Below are 17,110 nucleotides of genomic sequence, written 5' to 3' on the forward strand. Positions count from 1 at the left end.
ACTGATGTGATTACAAGTTTAGCATCATTTCTAGTTTGGCCCTTGCTTTGCCTTTGTAATAATCAGTTTATTTACAAATTTATAGATTGGGTAGATATTTTGGGGGCAGAGGAACCTCCAAGCAATAGAGTCTACCAATTCAAACCTGAACCATTGCCACTTTTCTGGCAATATTCCACAAAACCAGGTTTCAGCCTATCTCATACTGCAGAAGAGCATCATATTTGTACATGCCAAAGCAACTTTTTAGACGAAGTGTGCCTGAGTAGTTCAGCAATGTGCCAGTCATGACAAACCAAGCAGGAGAGGAACTTTGCACAATGGAACTGAATGACTACTGCAGCAACTCTCCTTGAGTTTCCTTGGAATTGCTATAAACCTGATGAGAATCATAAATATTGACCCGATTGCTGTCTCTACTACTCCTTCTTCACAGGTTCTTTCAGTGTACAGTGTGATAACCAGGGACGATGCCACTGCAAACCTGGTGTGACAGGTGATAAATGTGACCGATGCCAGGACAATTTCCATTCCTTCTCAGAATCTGGCTGCAGAGCTGCTGGGCAAATACAGTAAGTGCTGTCGGGTCGGTGGAGCTGTTTGTTGCTGGCTAATGTGTTCCAGTGGAGCTTCATTTGAAAATGGTCCTTTGGTTTTCTCAGGAATTGTGATTGTGATCCAGCTGGCAGCACGGGCCAGTGTGTTTCAGGACGTTGCATCTGCAAGGCAGCTGCTGAAGGAGAGCGATGTAGCAGGTGTGTGCACAAAGATTGTGTGGCTAAATGTTTTGATGGTGCTCAGAGTTGTCATGATCAAGGAATCCACTTGGTAGCTCAAGTTGCTCTTTCACTTAGCATACAAACCCAACAGAAATGTAGCTTTCTCTCTGACTCAGAAATGGAGGCTATGTGGATTGAGTTCAGTGTGCAAGCATGGAATGTGGAATCTAGTGCCAGTGTTTTGGATACTGAGAACTTCAGTTTCCACTGAGAAAGCAATGTGTCTTCTGTAATATTTGGAAATGTAGGTCTGTGGTGTCTGGTTGGCCAGAAGAGAGCTTCAGAAGCCAGGAAGGGGGCTTTCAGTCAGTGCACAGCTATACAACTTTCAGCCTTCGTCCTTGCACTTCCCCACCCATCCTCCTGCCTCTTCTGCCCACTTAACCCCAATCTCCATTCCATTCGTATTATTCCTTCCATTTCATTCTTGCCTTTTGCCGTGTGCTGGTTCAAACATTATTATATATATATTTTTGCATTTGTATTAGTTGCTTTGGCATGTATGGGGTGTTAAGGGAGGGGTAGTACCTCTGGAGGATACGTCACACTCCTTCTTGGTCCACCTGTGATTCCCAGCTTGCACTCACCTCTCACCTGTGGCTTCTAGAAGCTATCAGCATGCGTCAGGAACAACTTTGACTGACCAGCTAAACCAGGTGAGGGTAGGTTTGGTCCTGCTCATACCAAACCCACAGACACTAGACATGCTGACCAGAGGGGAAAGCTACCGGTAGTTGACGGCAAACCCAATCTAAGCCAGTTCAGTGCATGGTGGGCTAGTAAAACAGGCTGACTTTGGAATGTGGGCACTGCTATGCCATTAGTTGTGGTAGTGATGATGACTGGAATTTTCTGTGCTAATCTGGATAGGAGCATAGCATGCCCTCCAACATTTCTTTGATGAAAATAGGGACGTCCCATTCCATAATGATAATTTTAATATTTATACCCCACACATCTTACGGGGTTGCCCCAGCCATTCTGGGCAGCATTCAATATATATAAAACATTAAATGTTAAAAAAACCTTCCCTATACAGGATTGCCTTTATGAAGCTCGGGGGTCAGATAATTCCATACCCTCCAACATTTCCCCAATGAAAATAAAGGTAAAGGTAAAGGTACCCCTGCCCGTACGGGCCAGTCTTGACAGACTCTGGGGTTGTGCGCCCATCTCACTTAAGAGGCCAGGGGCCAGCGCTGTCCGGAGACACTTCCGGGTCACGTGGCCAGCGTGACATCGCTGCTCTGGCAAGCCAGAGCCGCACACGGAAACGCCGTTTACCTTCCCGCTGGTAAGCGGTCCCTATTTATCTACTTGCACCTGGAGGTGCTTTCGAACTGCTAGGTTGGCAGGCGCTGGGACCGAGCAGCGGGAGTGCACCCCGCCGCAGGGATTCGAACCGCCGACCTTTCGATCGGCAAGCCCTAGGCGCTGAGGCTTTAACCCACAGCGCCACCTGCGTCCCGAGGTGCCTTTATGAAGCTCGGGGGTCAGATAATTCCATACCCTCCAACATTTCCCCAATGAAAATAGGGACGTTCTAAGGGAAAGCAGGACATTCCAGGATCAAATCAGAAACTAAGACAGCTTCTCTAAATCAGGGACGTCCCTGGAAAATTGGGACACTTGAAGGGTCTGGCATAGTGGTACCCCACAATGGGCCACTGACAAATAATTAATGGAAAGTAAAAAAGCATAACACTTTTATTTCTGATTTAATGGCAGCCCTGACTCACGTCACTGTTTGAGTCCATGCTGAGGCCAAAATGGCATGTGCACAAGTTGCACTGAGCTCAGCACATCACCTTACATTAAAAAGCACATCCAGCCCACATTTAAATCTCATGACACCCCACAAAGAATCCTGTGAACTGCAGTTTGTTGCTGAGAATTATAGCTCTGTGTGGGAAACTACAGTTCCTCGGATGCATTTGGGTGTGGGTGGCGCTGTAGTCTAAACCACTGAGCCTCTTGGGCTTGCTGATCAGAAGGTCGGCGGTTCAAATCCCTGTGACGGGCAGTGGCGTAGCGTGGGGGGTGCAGGGGGGGCCGGCCGCACTGGGCGCAACATCTGGGGTTAGGGCAAATCCACGGTTTAGGGGGCGCAAATCCACGGGTTAGGGGGCGCAAATTACTTGCCTTGCCCCGGGTGCTGACAACCCACGCTACGCCACTGGTGACGGGGTGAGCTCCCGTTCCTCGGTCCCAGCTCCTGCCAACCTAGCAGTTCGAAAGCACGTCAAAGTGCAAGTAGATAAATAGGTACCACTGTGATGGGAAGGTAAAGGCATTTCCGTGTGCTCTGATTTCTGTCATGATGTTCCGTTGCACCAGAAGTGGTTTAGTCATGCTGGCCACATGACCCAGAAAACTGTCTGTGGACAAACGTCGGCTCCCTCAGCCTGAAAGCAAGATGAGCGCCACAACCCCATAGTTGCCTTTGACTGGATTTAACCAACCAGGGGTCCTTAACTTTTTTTACTTTAACTGTGTGTTTGATGTGCTTTAAATGAATAGTGTGTATCTACTCTCAAATCCACAATTTCACCAGATTATAGCACAGGCTAGAATCCTGTTTCTGTACCTTCTGGAGCAGTTACCTCGGTGCCTTTGTGTGTGTGGTGAGTGCCAGTCTTTCTGTCATGAAGTCATCACTTGAACAAGAATGGTAGCACAGGATTTGTAGTAATGGCTGACATCAGAGCCATCAAGTTTTTATTGACTGGAGGGTGCAGCTATCCTGTCACAACAGATAAAGCAGAGGTATCCGGATTGGAAATTCAGTATGTCAGCTTTCTGTGTGTGAATATGAATGCACAAGAGAATAATTGTGTGGTGTGTTAATTTATCTCTTGCACAGTTGCAAGCAGGGCTATTACAACCTAGATGCCGGAAACCCAGAGGGCTGTTCTCGATGCTTCTGTCATGGGCACTCAACAGCATGTTCCAGCGCAGAAAATTATAGCATCCATAAAATCACCTCCACCTTCGAGCAAGGTAAAATACCTCACTGGGGTTTGCCTTTTCTCTTTTTCATGATCAATGCACTTGGTGTTACACTGAACTTTCAATTTTACATTTTCTAAGATGGAAGCCTGGCTTGGTTTGGAAAATGAAGGATGGAAAGATCACCCTGTGTGGAGATCAAATGACTTTTGGGATACAAATCTGAGCCAGGTGGAGGCTGGAGCTTTTGGGGCCTTTGGATTTGGAAGGAGTGTGAAACAAGATATGGAATATCCTATAGGCCCTGCTTTTGACTATGGAAGTCTGGCAGGAAAGAATATGATTACCGTTGGGTTGGAGCCTCCCCGAGATCTGGTTTTTAACACCAAAGACTACCAAAATGACTGGCAGAGGGGGCATGAAAGAGACTTAAGAGCCTCGGACTTAAGATCTCCGGGTTGATGGTTTTTCGAGATTGATGGAACTATTGCTAGGGGCCGAAACCGGGGAGGGGAGCTGGTTAAAGAAAATTGGGAATTTAAAGTGTATATATTATAATTTGTTTTTTTTTCTTTTAATGAGAGATGGGAAAATCGTGGAATGGAATCTTTTTTTGACCCGAGGGGAAACGTCTTAAGAATAAGTTCAGATATATAAGTTTTAATGAGAAATAAGATTAAATAAAGTAAAAGTGGATGGTTAATTGGTGAAAGAAAGAATGGGAAATTACAGTATATTAAGATAAGATATAAGGATAAAAATAAGATGAAGGATTTGCTGAAATATCTATATGGATTAGAATACAAAGAGGGGAGGTGTGAGGAAGTCAAGGAGATAAGTTAAGAAAGGGAGTTATATTAAGGTTTAACTTGTTCTTTTGGGGGTTTTTTTTTGGATTGTATCTTTTTTTTCTTTTTTTCTTTTTTTCTTAGTTGTTTTTGTCTTGCTTTTGCTATTTTTCTATTTCTATTTTTATTTTTTGGATATGTTTTGTTTTTGTATATTGTGTTCTTTTTTGTAACCTTTTAAAATTTGAATAAATATTATGGGGGGGGGGGAAACAATTTTACATTTTCTATTGATGCAGGGAAACATTAGCTGCCTCCATTACCAGACTGCAGTTTGTTTGCTGGTGGTGAGGTTTGCCAAATGGAGAAGCAGAGCAATAGGACTAAACAATCGCTTTATTTCTTAAAATCAGCAGCATAATATTATGTCAGTTACATGATCTGGGAAGACTTGGGTCATCTTTATGCAAAATACCTAAGAAAGTGGTTCCACTTATATTCTTTCTGAACCAGCAAAGCAGCTGGGAAATGGCAAAGGAGCTGAATCAGTGATGAAGTCATAATGTAAAGGAAGAAGACAAATGGATCTGAGTCTTTGTGTGGAATGCAAAAATACTTAGCACTGGCCTTGGGTCAAAATTGCTAACTTTCTTCCAGTTTATACAATCAGAAAGTTTAGAATAGCTTTTCTAGGATCAGAAGAGTTTTAAGGAGATGCAACTGGAATGACAGAAACATTATTTAGCATGGTGGGTGCACAGCTTTCTCTTGTCCTCCCATGGCCATCTTTGGTCAAACAGGTTGTGGAGGTTTCTGATGCAGTATAGAAACATGTTGGCACAGATGATAATCAGTGTTTGCACATAATGGACAATGCTGGCTCTGGCACACGACCTTCATCTCTCTAGAAAACTGTTGTGTTTCTCCAGCTCTGGAATGCACATTGCAGGTGTAGAGTGCATGTCAGAAATGCCCCACCCAAAAGTATTGCAGATAGAAAATGAGCATATTGGGGAGAAGGCTAGGTTGATTCTCCACCCCCACCCCAACATGCTAGTTTTCTAGGTGTGGGGGAGGTTTCTTTTCATGGGTCAATATTCAAGTGCTCAGCACTCTCCCCAGCAACTTGAAGTACTTGCTACAGTCCAGAAAGCTTTACTGCCTGATTCTTCTTGCTGTAAAAATGGGTCCTGTGACCTCTTGTGATACAGTGCTTTCCTAAGCATATGACATCACTAGTCTGCCATGAGCTTGGAGACATGGCATATCCTTCCTTTGGACTGTGTAATATGAAAAGAGCTGTTTGTTGCTTCTTTCCTTCAGTCATATTTCCTGAATCGTTGGGTATGGTTGGATTTCCAGCTCATTTTAATTAGCTGTTGGTTTCCTTGTATTCCAGGTGATGAAGGATGGCAAGCTCAAGGAAATGGGTCTCCTTTGCAGCTCCAGTGGTCTTCACATTATAAAGAAGTTTATGTGGCAGCAAGAAGGCCAGATCCTATCTATTTCATGGCTCCAGGTGTGTGTTTCCATATCCCATGCTGAACAGGGGCAGCCACAAGGACTATTGAACTTCACTATTTATTTGCCACTATTATCAAATGTCTCACATATTGATGCCTGTTGGTCCACTTGCATGCAGAAATCCTAGTACAGATTCTTGCTGGCTTGCAGACAATTCTAACACTCTTAATTCTGGATAATTTCCTTCTGCCCCATTTTAAATGTGTGTTGAAAGTGTGCTTACAAGACTAGGTTGAATTTCCAGAAAACATGGCATGGTTTTATGACAACAGATCAGAGGTAGGCAACCAAAGGCCTGTGGGCCGTATGTGGCCCAATCGCCTTCTAAATCTGGCCCGCAGACGGTCCAAGAATCAGCATGTTTTTGCATGAGTAGAATGTGTCCTTTTATTTAAAATGCATCTCTGGGTTATTTGTGGGGCATAGGAATTTGTTCATCCCCCCACCCAAAAAATATAGTCTGGCCTCACATGGTCTGAGGGACAGTGGACCAGCCCACAGCTGAAAAAAGGTTGCTGACCCCTGCAATAGATCCATTCATTATATCCTACCCCCACCCATAAATCCTGAAATCCATGGCTGGAATGTCACTTTCCTCATGTCTAGAATCATGGAATTGTAGATGACCCAAGGGTCATCTAGTCCAGCCCCCCGCAATGCAGGAATCTCAGCTAGAGCATCCCTGACAGTTGGCCATCCAACCTCTGCTTAAAAACCTCCAAGGATGGAGAGGATGGAGAGTCCACCTCCTCTCGTGGGAGTCTGTTCCCCTGCCAAACAGCTCTTACTGTCAGTAAGTGTTTCTGAATATTCAGAATCTCCTTTCTTATACTTTGAAGCCATTGCAGAAGAAAACAAGCATGCTCCTTTCTCCATGTGACGGCCCTTAAGATATGGCTATCATATCTCAGTCTCCTCTTTTCCAAGCTAAACATATCCAGCTCCTTCAAGCACTCCTCATAAAGCTAAGTTTCCAGACCCTTGATAATCTTTTTTTTTTAAATTATATTTATTCAAAATTTAAAAATAACAAAAAGAAGAAAAGAAAATTACAAAATACAAAAATCAAAATACAAAATACAAAATACAGAAAAACATAACAACACCAAAAAAGAAAGATAAAAATAGAAAAAACGAATTAATCATTTGCATAACTTTCTTCCTTTACTTATTTTCTTGACCTCCTCTCACCTCCCAATTTTGTATTCTAATTCAGATCGTTGTTTCAGCAAATCCTTCCAACCTTATTTTCATTTAAGTAGTTTAACATAACATATTACAATTTAACATCCTCTCTTTTCATCAATTTCTCAACTCGTCTTTACTTAGTCCTTTGTGTCATTTCAACCAAAACCACCTAATTTTCTTTTTCCAACATCTTTCTAACAGTCCTTAATTTTACAATATTTTTGAAGATATACTTTAAATTCCAGACCCTTGATAATCTTGGTCACCCTCCCCTGCACATGGTCCAGCTTGTCAGCAACCTTCTTAAATTGTGGTGCCCAGAACTGGACACAGTATTCCAAGTGTGGTCTGACTAAGGTAGAATAGTCCTATACTTCTATACACTATACTTCTGTTGATGCAGCCTAGAATAACATTCACTTTTTTGCTGCTGCATCACACAGTTGACTCATGTTAAGCTTGTGGTTCACCCCTAGATCCTTTTCACAGGTACTGCTAGTGAGCCAGGCGTCCCCCATCCTATATTTGTGCATCTGGTTCTTCCTGCCGAAGTGCAGAGCCTGACATTTGTCCCTATGGAAATTCATTTTGTTAGGTTGGGCCCTGTTCTCCAATCTGTTAAAGTAATTTTGAATTCTGATTCTGTCTTCTGTGCCATTAGCTACCCGGCCCCCCAGTTTGGTGTCATCTGCAAATTTGATGAGAATATCTACAAGAAAACAGTACCCAAAAAGATGTCTATAGCATCCTTAAAATGAATACAATTAAGGAGTATGGGAAAGCAAAGATGACCTTCTCAAAACAGAAATAATAAATCTTCAAAATGCACCTGTGTGCACTGAATCATTTTGGTTGATATGAGCTACTTTGAAAGATTTTTTATCTGATAAGTGGGATTCAAATTAAATAAATAAGCAAGCATTTAACCATAACATTAGAACCCATTGACAACCACATTTTTTTTCTTTTTTCTTTTTATTTTCAGATATTTACAGGCTACCCGTCTGAGTTCAATTCATGAATATAATTCTACAACAATCCCCCAAATTAGAAAACCAACATTAATTTTAAAAATCCATATGCAGTCCATGATACAAAGCAAACTTTTCATAGCAAAACAATTAAAGGAAACACATCTCAGTCTTCATAGCAGTCAGTGACATGAAACCCATCTGAAACAGGTCTTCAAAGCTTTTGGAAAGAATTGGAGTGTGTTAGCCTTCTGGTAGTCAAATGAGAATGAGTTCCAGAGCTGTGGGGCCACCATAGAAAAGGCCCTTTCACTTGTGTCATCCACAATGACCTTAGTTGAGAGCAAATTTTGAAGCACTCCATTGTTAGTCTTCATGTTCAAGCAGGCTGATATCAATGGGATTTAGGTCATAGGTATTGATGGGGTCCTTTGAAATTCTCCTTCCTGTTATACCGAAGGCTAGTCCTGTCAAATCAAGGTCAACAGTGGTACAGGTCACATTTGCATTTTACTTGCAAATGCCATACTTTGACCTTGTGTTTCTTTTGTGTGTATTTTGTAGCCAGGTTCCTTGGGAACCATCAACTGAGTTACGGCCAGAAGCTGTCTTTTGATTATCGTGTGAACCGACCTGGACGTCACCCTTCACAGCATGATGTAATACTGGAAGGAGCTGGATTAAGAATCACTGCCCCACTCATGCCTAATGGAAGGATGTTGCCTTGTAAAGCCAGCAGGACCTATACATTCAGGTAAATTGCTTAGGACGTAAGAGAACACTCATATGTCAAACCCTCCAGTGCAACTCAAAGCAATGATAGACAAGTTTTCCTCAAAAGTAGCTTGCCCTCCGCTACCAATCTGCGATGTGCAACTTCTAGAGATTTGCACATGCATCATGCATCCTTAGATCATGCTCTCAGTTCACACAAAGTAGAGTTGAGGACCTCAATTCCTAACCAGTGCCTGACATGAACTGAATGTGTACCCTGTACATGTCCCAGAATCTTCTTCAATGGGCAGCAAGTTGTCAGCACAGAAAATGTTCCAAGAAGATGGAAAGTTTGAAAACTGCTGGCTTTGGCTATTGCTTACCCAGGAGGATCTAGTTGCTGTCCTTCAAGTCATGAAAATAACATCAGCAAAGCCCAGTTAAGCTACCTGAATCAGAGAAGTTGCCTACCTCAATTCCTGGTCCATAAACCCACTTTATTTCTTTTTAACTTAAGTTGTCTTTAATCACTTTTCTTGTGATGGATTCACCTAATGAGCCCTCTCAGTGGAAGCCTTGCACAAGGACTCTTGCTTGCACAACAGTGCTTCTCCCCCTTGTGCCCCCTGCATCCCCTGAAATTAGCTCAAGGGGTGGTCAGGAGAACCCCCAGAACAGCATTCTTCTGTCTGGCAAGGTGGAATACTTGCGCAGACAGGATTGGAAGAGTGTGATGTTGAATTCCAGCCATTGTTGCTCACGTTGCAACATGTTCTGATGGTAAAAAATATCATTAAGAAAACACAAGTTGCACCCTAGGATTACTGAAGAAAGCACTGTTTGTGAAGACCTAAATGCTGAATTTTGTATTTGCTTTTGATTTCACTGAATCTTGGAGTAAACTGAATTTTATGCTCCTGTCCACATTCTGTGCTTCCTTGGTCAGAGTGTTCTTGTTTTTCCATCTGATTTGCAGTTCTGGCCTTTCCCTTTGATCAGCAGTTCAACAGCAGTGTGCTGTAATCTTCCATGGGTCTAAAAATTCACTCCTAGTTGCATTTTGTACACAAGTATGGTGGTGCAGAGACTGCTCATATAACTTCTTGTGTCTTTCATCACCTCCTGCACTCAGGTTGGATGAGCACCCAAGCAGCAACTGGAGCCCTAGGCTGAGCAGCAAAGAGTATCGCCAGTTAATTGGGAACCTGACAGCTCTTCGGATCAGAGCCACTTATGGAGACAGTGAGTTGGGCGTAGGATAGTGAAATCTGGGCTAAAGAACGGGTCATATACATTTCTTCTGATTATTTATTACTTTACTGTTTCTGTCTTCTCTTATAAACCCTACTTTATAGTTGTTTCCTCTCTGCAGGTAAATTGTATTTCTGTGAAGGATCAAAGGCTTGGGTGCCTGGTGCGGGGGGCTGTCCTGCAGCCAGGGCTGGGGCAATCCACACGTGGGGGGGGCAAGCTTCTCCTGCGCTTGGAGCCTCTCCGCCGCCTCCCCCTCAGCTGTAGGGCGGCTGAGGGAGAGGCAGTAGGCAGGGGCAAGTCCCATGCTGCCGTTTCAGGCAGCGTGGAACCTGCAGGCACCTAAGCCACCACGTCACTCCTAAAAAGTTCCATGAGCCCATTTTTTAATTTTTTATTTTAAACTCATTTTGTCAACCCCCCTCAGTGATGACACCCAGGGTGGACCACACCCTCCACACCCCCTTCCTCCACCACTGCAAAGGGGGGGGGGGAACAATGGAATATCTGATTCCAACACCCCCAGCAAACTACAGTTCCCAGGATGCTTTTCAGGAAGCACTGATGGATAAATTGATATAAAACAAATGTACCATGGTAGTGTAGATGTGCCCCACATCTGCTCTCGCATGTCAGCTCTGTTCTGATTTAGACATGATCCAATTGAGATACTGAGATATGTGGTATTTTATTATGTTATGTTCTTGGGGATATTCACTATAATGTTCTTCCTTTTTTCTTTTTGCTCAGGCACAGGGTACCTCAGTAATGTCCTTTTGGATTCGGCACAGCCAGCCTCTGGCACTCCAGCATCCTGGGTGGAGCAATGTGTCTGTCCAGTTGGCTACCAGGGGCAGTTCTGTGAGAAATGCGCCCCAGGGTACAAGAGAGAGGACCCTGCCAGACTCAGTGCTCTCAGCAACTGTGTGCTCTGCAACTGCCAGGGAGGAGGAATCTGTGACCCAGATACTGGTAGGATCAACCACAGTCAAAGAGCCTATTATTGTGGACGGACAGAGTGTTTATTTATTTGTTTGGGCAACAAGCAGGTCTCTAATATAAAAACTCACTTAGGGCCATTTTACACAGTGATCCAGCTAGGGATCTTGTTCATGTGATGGAAGAATGGGCATGAGAAGTCCCTTCTCCCACTTCAAGTACAAGATACGGTAATGTTTTGCTGGGATGGCACATGTGGATATGCCTGCAGTCATTCAGGATGTACGTAGTGCCTATGTTGTTGCTAACTCGTGTTCACATGGGGAGGTGTGTGATGGATTGCGTTGCATAGGTAGGATCCCCACCAGGATGGTGTATGAGAAAACCCTCTGAGTCTAAAGACTTCAGAAAGGAAATTCAGTCCATCGTGTCTTGAAGTCAACTCTGCATTGAGAGTTCCTGGTAAAATCTCAGCAGACATAGTCCTGGAGGGGATTTGGGTTGATATTTGTTGGGATGCGGGTAACCTTCAGGCACTGGAGCAACACAGCATGGGAAATGCTTTCCCAGGGTTACATCCCGTGCTGCTGCTGAAAAGTCTAAAGGCACCGCAGGAGGAGGGCCCCAGAGATATAGGCCTCTGCCTCTCTATCACTGCCTGGCCCAGACTGGATGCAGTGGGTCATATCTAGTGTTAATCACACTTAGACCCATTGAAACCGGCAGTCTTAAGTCATGCCCATTTATTTCAATAGCTCCCATACTGACAAATCATAGAATTGTACAGTTGGAAGGGATCTCAGGGGTCATCTAGTCCAACCCCTGCAATGTAGGAAACTCGGCTAATGCATCCATGACAGATGGCCATCCAACCTCTGCTTAGACACCTCCAAGGAAGGAGAGCCCATCATCTTCCGAGAGTCCATTCCACTGCTGAACAGCTCTTACTGCCAGAAAGTTCTTCCTGGTGTTTAGTCTGAATCTCCTTTCTTGTAACTTGAAGCCATGGGTTCAAGTCCCCCTTCCAGAGTAGGGGAAAACAAGCCTGCTCCATCTTCCATGTGAGAGCCCTTGAAATATCTGAAGATGGCTCTCATATCTCCTCCCAGTCTCCTCTTTTCCAAGCTAAACATACCCAGCTCCTTCAACCATTCCTCATAAGGCTGTCCAATAATTGGCAATTGTCCGATGATTTCATGATAAGCCCTCATCCCCCATAATTGTTTGTGTCCCCCCCCGGGGGCCTTTATCCATTATTGAACTGCTGTGGGATGAGCTCTCTCACACACACAAATATTCCCTGCTCTTGCTGTAATGTCTATAGGGCATAATGCAAAGAACTGGATTTAAGGTTGGAGGAATGAGGAACTTGGGGAACTGAAATTGACAAATCTTGCACACCAACTTCTACTTTAATGTTCCCCTTTTCTGCACAGAATCTTTACTTTACTCTCATCTTTTCAAACATTTATTTACGCAAATGAAACAAACCTTAAAGCCAGGACTCTCAGGGGTCTAATGTAAGGTGCGCAAAGAGCCTCAGGCAATGTGAAACATATATTGTAAAGCTCCACTCTAACCAGCTGCTCCTTTTCTCTTTCTGCCTCCATCCAGGAGAATGCTATTCTGGAGATGAAAGCAGTGCCACCTGCCCAACTGGTTTTTACAGCTTCCCCTGGAGCCCACAGAGCTGCCAGCCATGCCCGTGCCAAGGTGGCCAAGGCTGTTCGGTGCTGCCAGGGACACAGGAAGTCATTTGCAGTCATTGCCTTCCAGGAGCCGGAGGTAATGCCCATATTCGGATGGTTAACCAGACTGCATGTTCTTCTTTCTGAGGCCAGCTTTTCTTTCCCTAAGGAAGGACAGGAGCATAGCAAAAGCTGTGTTGTGTGCACTGTGTGTCCCAGGGATAGACGTTTGTGACAGACACAGATTTGTGAACCTGAATCTCCACCACTCGTGCAAAAATCTGCAGGGGTAAGATGAGATGTGGGAGAGGGGCATTTAACTCTTTTCTGCACTCCCCTTGTCCACCCAACCCCTCCCCATCGGGATTCCCAGCTGCATGCTTGAAGAAAAGTATTCAGCTGGGTGCTGGGATTGCAGGGGAAGAGCTATGTGTGGGATAATCGTTAAGCTTCCTTTACCCCACCACCCGCCACTTCTTTCCTTCAAATTGCACTTCCCACCACCACTTTTTCAGTATTCTGTGGAGACTTGGATTTCTAGGCCCAGGTCCTCGCTATGCCTGTGCTGTACCGTTTCAGAGAACATGTAGGGCAGACTTCCTCAACCTCGGCCCTCCAGATGTTTTTGGCCTACAACTCCCATGATCCCTAGCTAGCAGGACCAGTGGTCAGGGATGCTGGGAACTGTAGTCTCAAAACATCTGGAGGGCCAAGGTTGAGGAAGCCTGATGTAGGGGATCATGATTAAATGCACTGCAATAAAGAAAAATAATGGAGAACAGAGGGGAGAGTTTTTGCCAAAAAGGGGGTGGGAATGCACCCATATACTATCCATACACATATAAAACTAGCACTGAAGGGAGAAGACTAGATTATAACATTTGCCCTGACATCTGTTTTTCAGTGTGGAAGGAATGCTTTTGCATGTAGGCACATTAGCCATGTGAACTCCCTATCTGTAGTCTCGGTGGTACAGCACCAACACAGGCAGACCTTGACTCAGGCAGGGAAAGAGAAGGACCATAATGAAATCCACATTCCCTACCTCCTGAATCTCATCAAATGTAGTCATTGTCAGTGGGCCTGAGCTCTAGGCAGCTAGACTGAAGATGAACCAGGATTTGCACCAGGGTACTGTAGTCAAGGGATAAAGTCAGAAGTCAGGCCCAGAGAGTTAGGGTTCCTCCAGACTGGTGTATTTTTGAATGTGGCATCAGATGGATGCAATAAAAGTACATACGAGGAAGCTTTGTACTGGAGCATCCACACATTATTCAACTTTATAAGTTGTTATGTGGTGCTTAATGTAACTGCATCATTGCTCCTTGGAGGCCACTCTTGCATTATAGCACAACTAAACCAGGAGAAACCTCCCCCCCCCCCCGTGCCATTTGTGGTACTTGCAACAATTCTTGTGGACACTTCATAAGTGGATTGTGGAAATTAGGGGTGGAGCAGGACTGTAGGCCCCCTGTGCTCAGGATTGCCAGCATCGTGTTCAGAGGCCATTCGTGCATTGCTTGTTCAAGGCATCATTTGCTTGTCCTTCCTTCTTCCCTTTCTTCTCAGGCTCTCACTGTGAGCTTTGTACCAATGGCTATTTTGGCGACCCCTTGGGTCAGAACGGCCAGGCACGTCCCTGCCAACCATGCCAGTGTAGCAGTGTTGACCCAAATGCTTCTGGGATTTGCAACCACTTGACAGGAGAGTGCAAGTGCAAGGACGGATTCTTTGGAAATCCTTCATCCATCAACCCAGCAGAGAAATGCCGAGGTATACGCCATCATCTCATGCAAGTCAATGCTGGCTTCAAGGGCATCATTGTTACCAGCAATGCACACCCAAATAATTTTATAAGAATTTGGACCAAACTGGGTTTGGAACAATCGGGGGAGTCAAAGGGCTCACACAAATCACTCCTACTGTCACATCCAAATGCCTTACCTGGGTGAGTAATGTAACTCTCTAACAAAGCCTTGACCTGCAGAGCTGCCTTTAGATCAGGGCAGGGACAGACTTTGTAATCTCTCATAATATGGTGCCCTGTGTGAGGTCAAAATTGGGCGCCCCAAAATGGATCCTCTCAATTATTAATCTTCTTAGTTTTGTGCCACCTCAGCTCAGCACCTTGTGCATGGGAACCATGTGAACTGCCCTAAATCCAGTGCTGATCAGGGATGCGGAGAATGTGATCTTTCAGATGCAGTTAGAATCCAACTCTCATCATTTCTGATCATTGACTGACTCCTGATGGGAACTGGAGTACAACAACATCTGGAGGTTTCCAACTCCTGCTCTAGATGGTTGAAGTTCCTGCATCTGTTGGCAAGTCAGTCAAACACTCTGTCTGTTAGGGCAAGACACAGAAACTACTAATACTATTGGGAGGTTGTAGCATGTGGACTTGTTAGGTGAATCCCACCCTCTGACTTGATCCCACACTTTTCAAATTAATGTTTGAAAATATGAGAGATAATATGCATTTTGAGATACATTATGTTTATCCCCTCCTGACCTTATGCTTTTTCTTCCTCTACGCAGCTTGCAATTGCAATTCTGCGAGTTCTGAGCCATCACAGTGCCACAGTGATGGGAGCTGCATTTGCAAGCCAGGGTTCGAAGGGCGGAGCTGCGAACACACCCATTGCCCAGCCTGTTACAACCAAGTGAAGACTCAGGTTGACTTTTCCCTCCTGCACTTTCGTTACCAAAGACTATAGCTATCAGTTGTGTACGAAATGTCTCTACCCAACACCCTGCTCTCTGTTTTGTTATTTGGGTGCAGAACAACTAGGATTGTTAATGCAAAACCTCCCACTGGAGATGGGGGAGAAATTTAGTTTGGTTCACATTTTAATGTGAGCCTATCTAATTCCAAAACAATATGCAAACCAAAACAAAGCTATGCTTTAAAATTCGCACTGCTTCAAATTTCTCAATGTAGTTTTCCAACCAAAAATATGCGTTAAGGGAAGTGTGCATAAAACTGCATAAGAAGTGAAAATAACTTTTAAAATGCATTAAATTGGAGGGGGGGGGGCTTGCAAAATATGTAATCTGCTGCCTGATTAATTGAGGGCATTTGCAATGAATCGTGTCATGTTTTACCAGAACTAATTAATCTCAAAACGTTAGGAATCAGAAAAGAAAAATAAATAAAGCTCATTCTATTTTCTTCCTGGAGAATGGTCTGAAAGCACAAACGCTAAACGCCCTGAGACCTCTGGGTATAGAGCGGTATATAAATTAATTTAAGCAATAAATATAAATATAAATTTGTTATTGTTTAGTCATGTCCGACTCTTTGTGACCCCATGGACCAGAGCATGCCAGGCACTCCTGTCTTCCACTGCCTCCCGCAGTTTGGTGAAACATAAATATAAATATATAAATAAGCCAGCCAGCAAACAAGCAGGTCTGTCCCAGTAAACGTCTTTGATGGGATTCTCCTAGGAATTGCACGAAAATTATTTCAACCCTTTGGAGGAACAGCAGAGCACAAATGCAATAAAAAATATTTAAGACGACATCTAGGTAGTAATTTCTTTTCAATTATCATTATTATAACCTGATAACATCAAAATATTAATTATTTACAACTGGAAGCTTCTTAGGCACCTGATTTGAATCTTCCAGACAGCTTTTTTTGAATACTCTGGAGCTGCTGGCCAAGTCTTTGCATGCCTTGGTATTCATGTCTTTCTGTTACTCGCTCACAGAGTTCTCCTACCTTGTTTCCAGGTAGACCAGTACCTCCAGCAGCTGCAGGGCCTTGAAGTGCTGGTCTCTCAGGTTCTTCCTGGTGGAGAGTCAAGAGATAACGCAGAGCTGGAGAGGAAAATGAGAGAGGCAGAGGAGATGCTCCAGCAAGTCCTGAGGGAGGCCCAGAGCTTACAAGGTAATTGGAGTCTTTCCAGATCCCTTTGGAATGTGACATACCCTGCAACTTTTCTCTGATGAAAATAGGAACGTCCCATTCCATAATGATAATTTTACTGGGCTTCCCAGTTTGGGCAGCTTCCAACATATATAAAAATATAATAAAACATTAAACATTAAAAAACTTCCCTATACAGGGCTGCCTTCAGTCGCCTCGGGCGTGGGATAATTCCATACCCTCCAACATTTCTCCAGTGAAAATAGGACCATCCTAAGGAAAAGTGGGACATTCCAGGATCAAATCGGAAACTGGGACGGCTTCTCTAAATCAGGGACATCCCTGGAAAATAGGGACACTTGGAGGGTCTGATGCGATTATAAGAGAACTGATGAAGAAAAGTGGCTGAGTGCAGCCACAGAGGTTTAAATAGATGTTTATT

The 17,110-nt window shown here is 44.1% G+C and overlaps 1 protein-coding gene across 1 annotated transcript in view; it reads left to right on the forward strand.

Moving 5' to 3' along the window:
• The window catches only part of LAMC2 (laminin subunit gamma 2), a 45,912-nt gene that overhangs the window by 13,218 nt on the left and 15,584 nt on the right, over positions 1-17,110 (forward strand). Inside the window, exons 3-13 of the mRNA XM_079981178.1 lie at positions 437-572; positions 663-755; positions 3,643-3,779; positions 5,916-6,035; positions 8,764-8,953; positions 10,046-10,155; positions 10,915-11,136; positions 12,718-12,888; positions 14,361-14,564; positions 15,333-15,469; positions 16,533-16,689. Of these exons, the coding sequence (XP_079837304.1) occupies positions 437-572; positions 663-755; positions 3,643-3,779; positions 5,916-6,035; positions 8,764-8,953; positions 10,046-10,155; positions 10,915-11,136; positions 12,718-12,888; positions 14,361-14,564; positions 15,333-15,469; positions 16,533-16,689 (1,677 nt within the window). The remainder of the gene's footprint in view (positions 1-436; positions 573-662; positions 756-3,642; positions 3,780-5,915; positions 6,036-8,763; positions 8,954-10,045; positions 10,156-10,914; positions 11,137-12,717; positions 12,889-14,360; positions 14,565-15,332; positions 15,470-16,532; positions 16,690-17,110) is intronic.

The sequence above is a fragment of the Podarcis cretensis genome, assembly GCF_951804945.1.
Source record: "Podarcis cretensis genome assembly, chromosome: 6".
Lineage (NCBI taxonomy): Eukaryota > Metazoa > Chordata > Lepidosauria > Squamata > Lacertidae > Podarcis > Podarcis cretensis.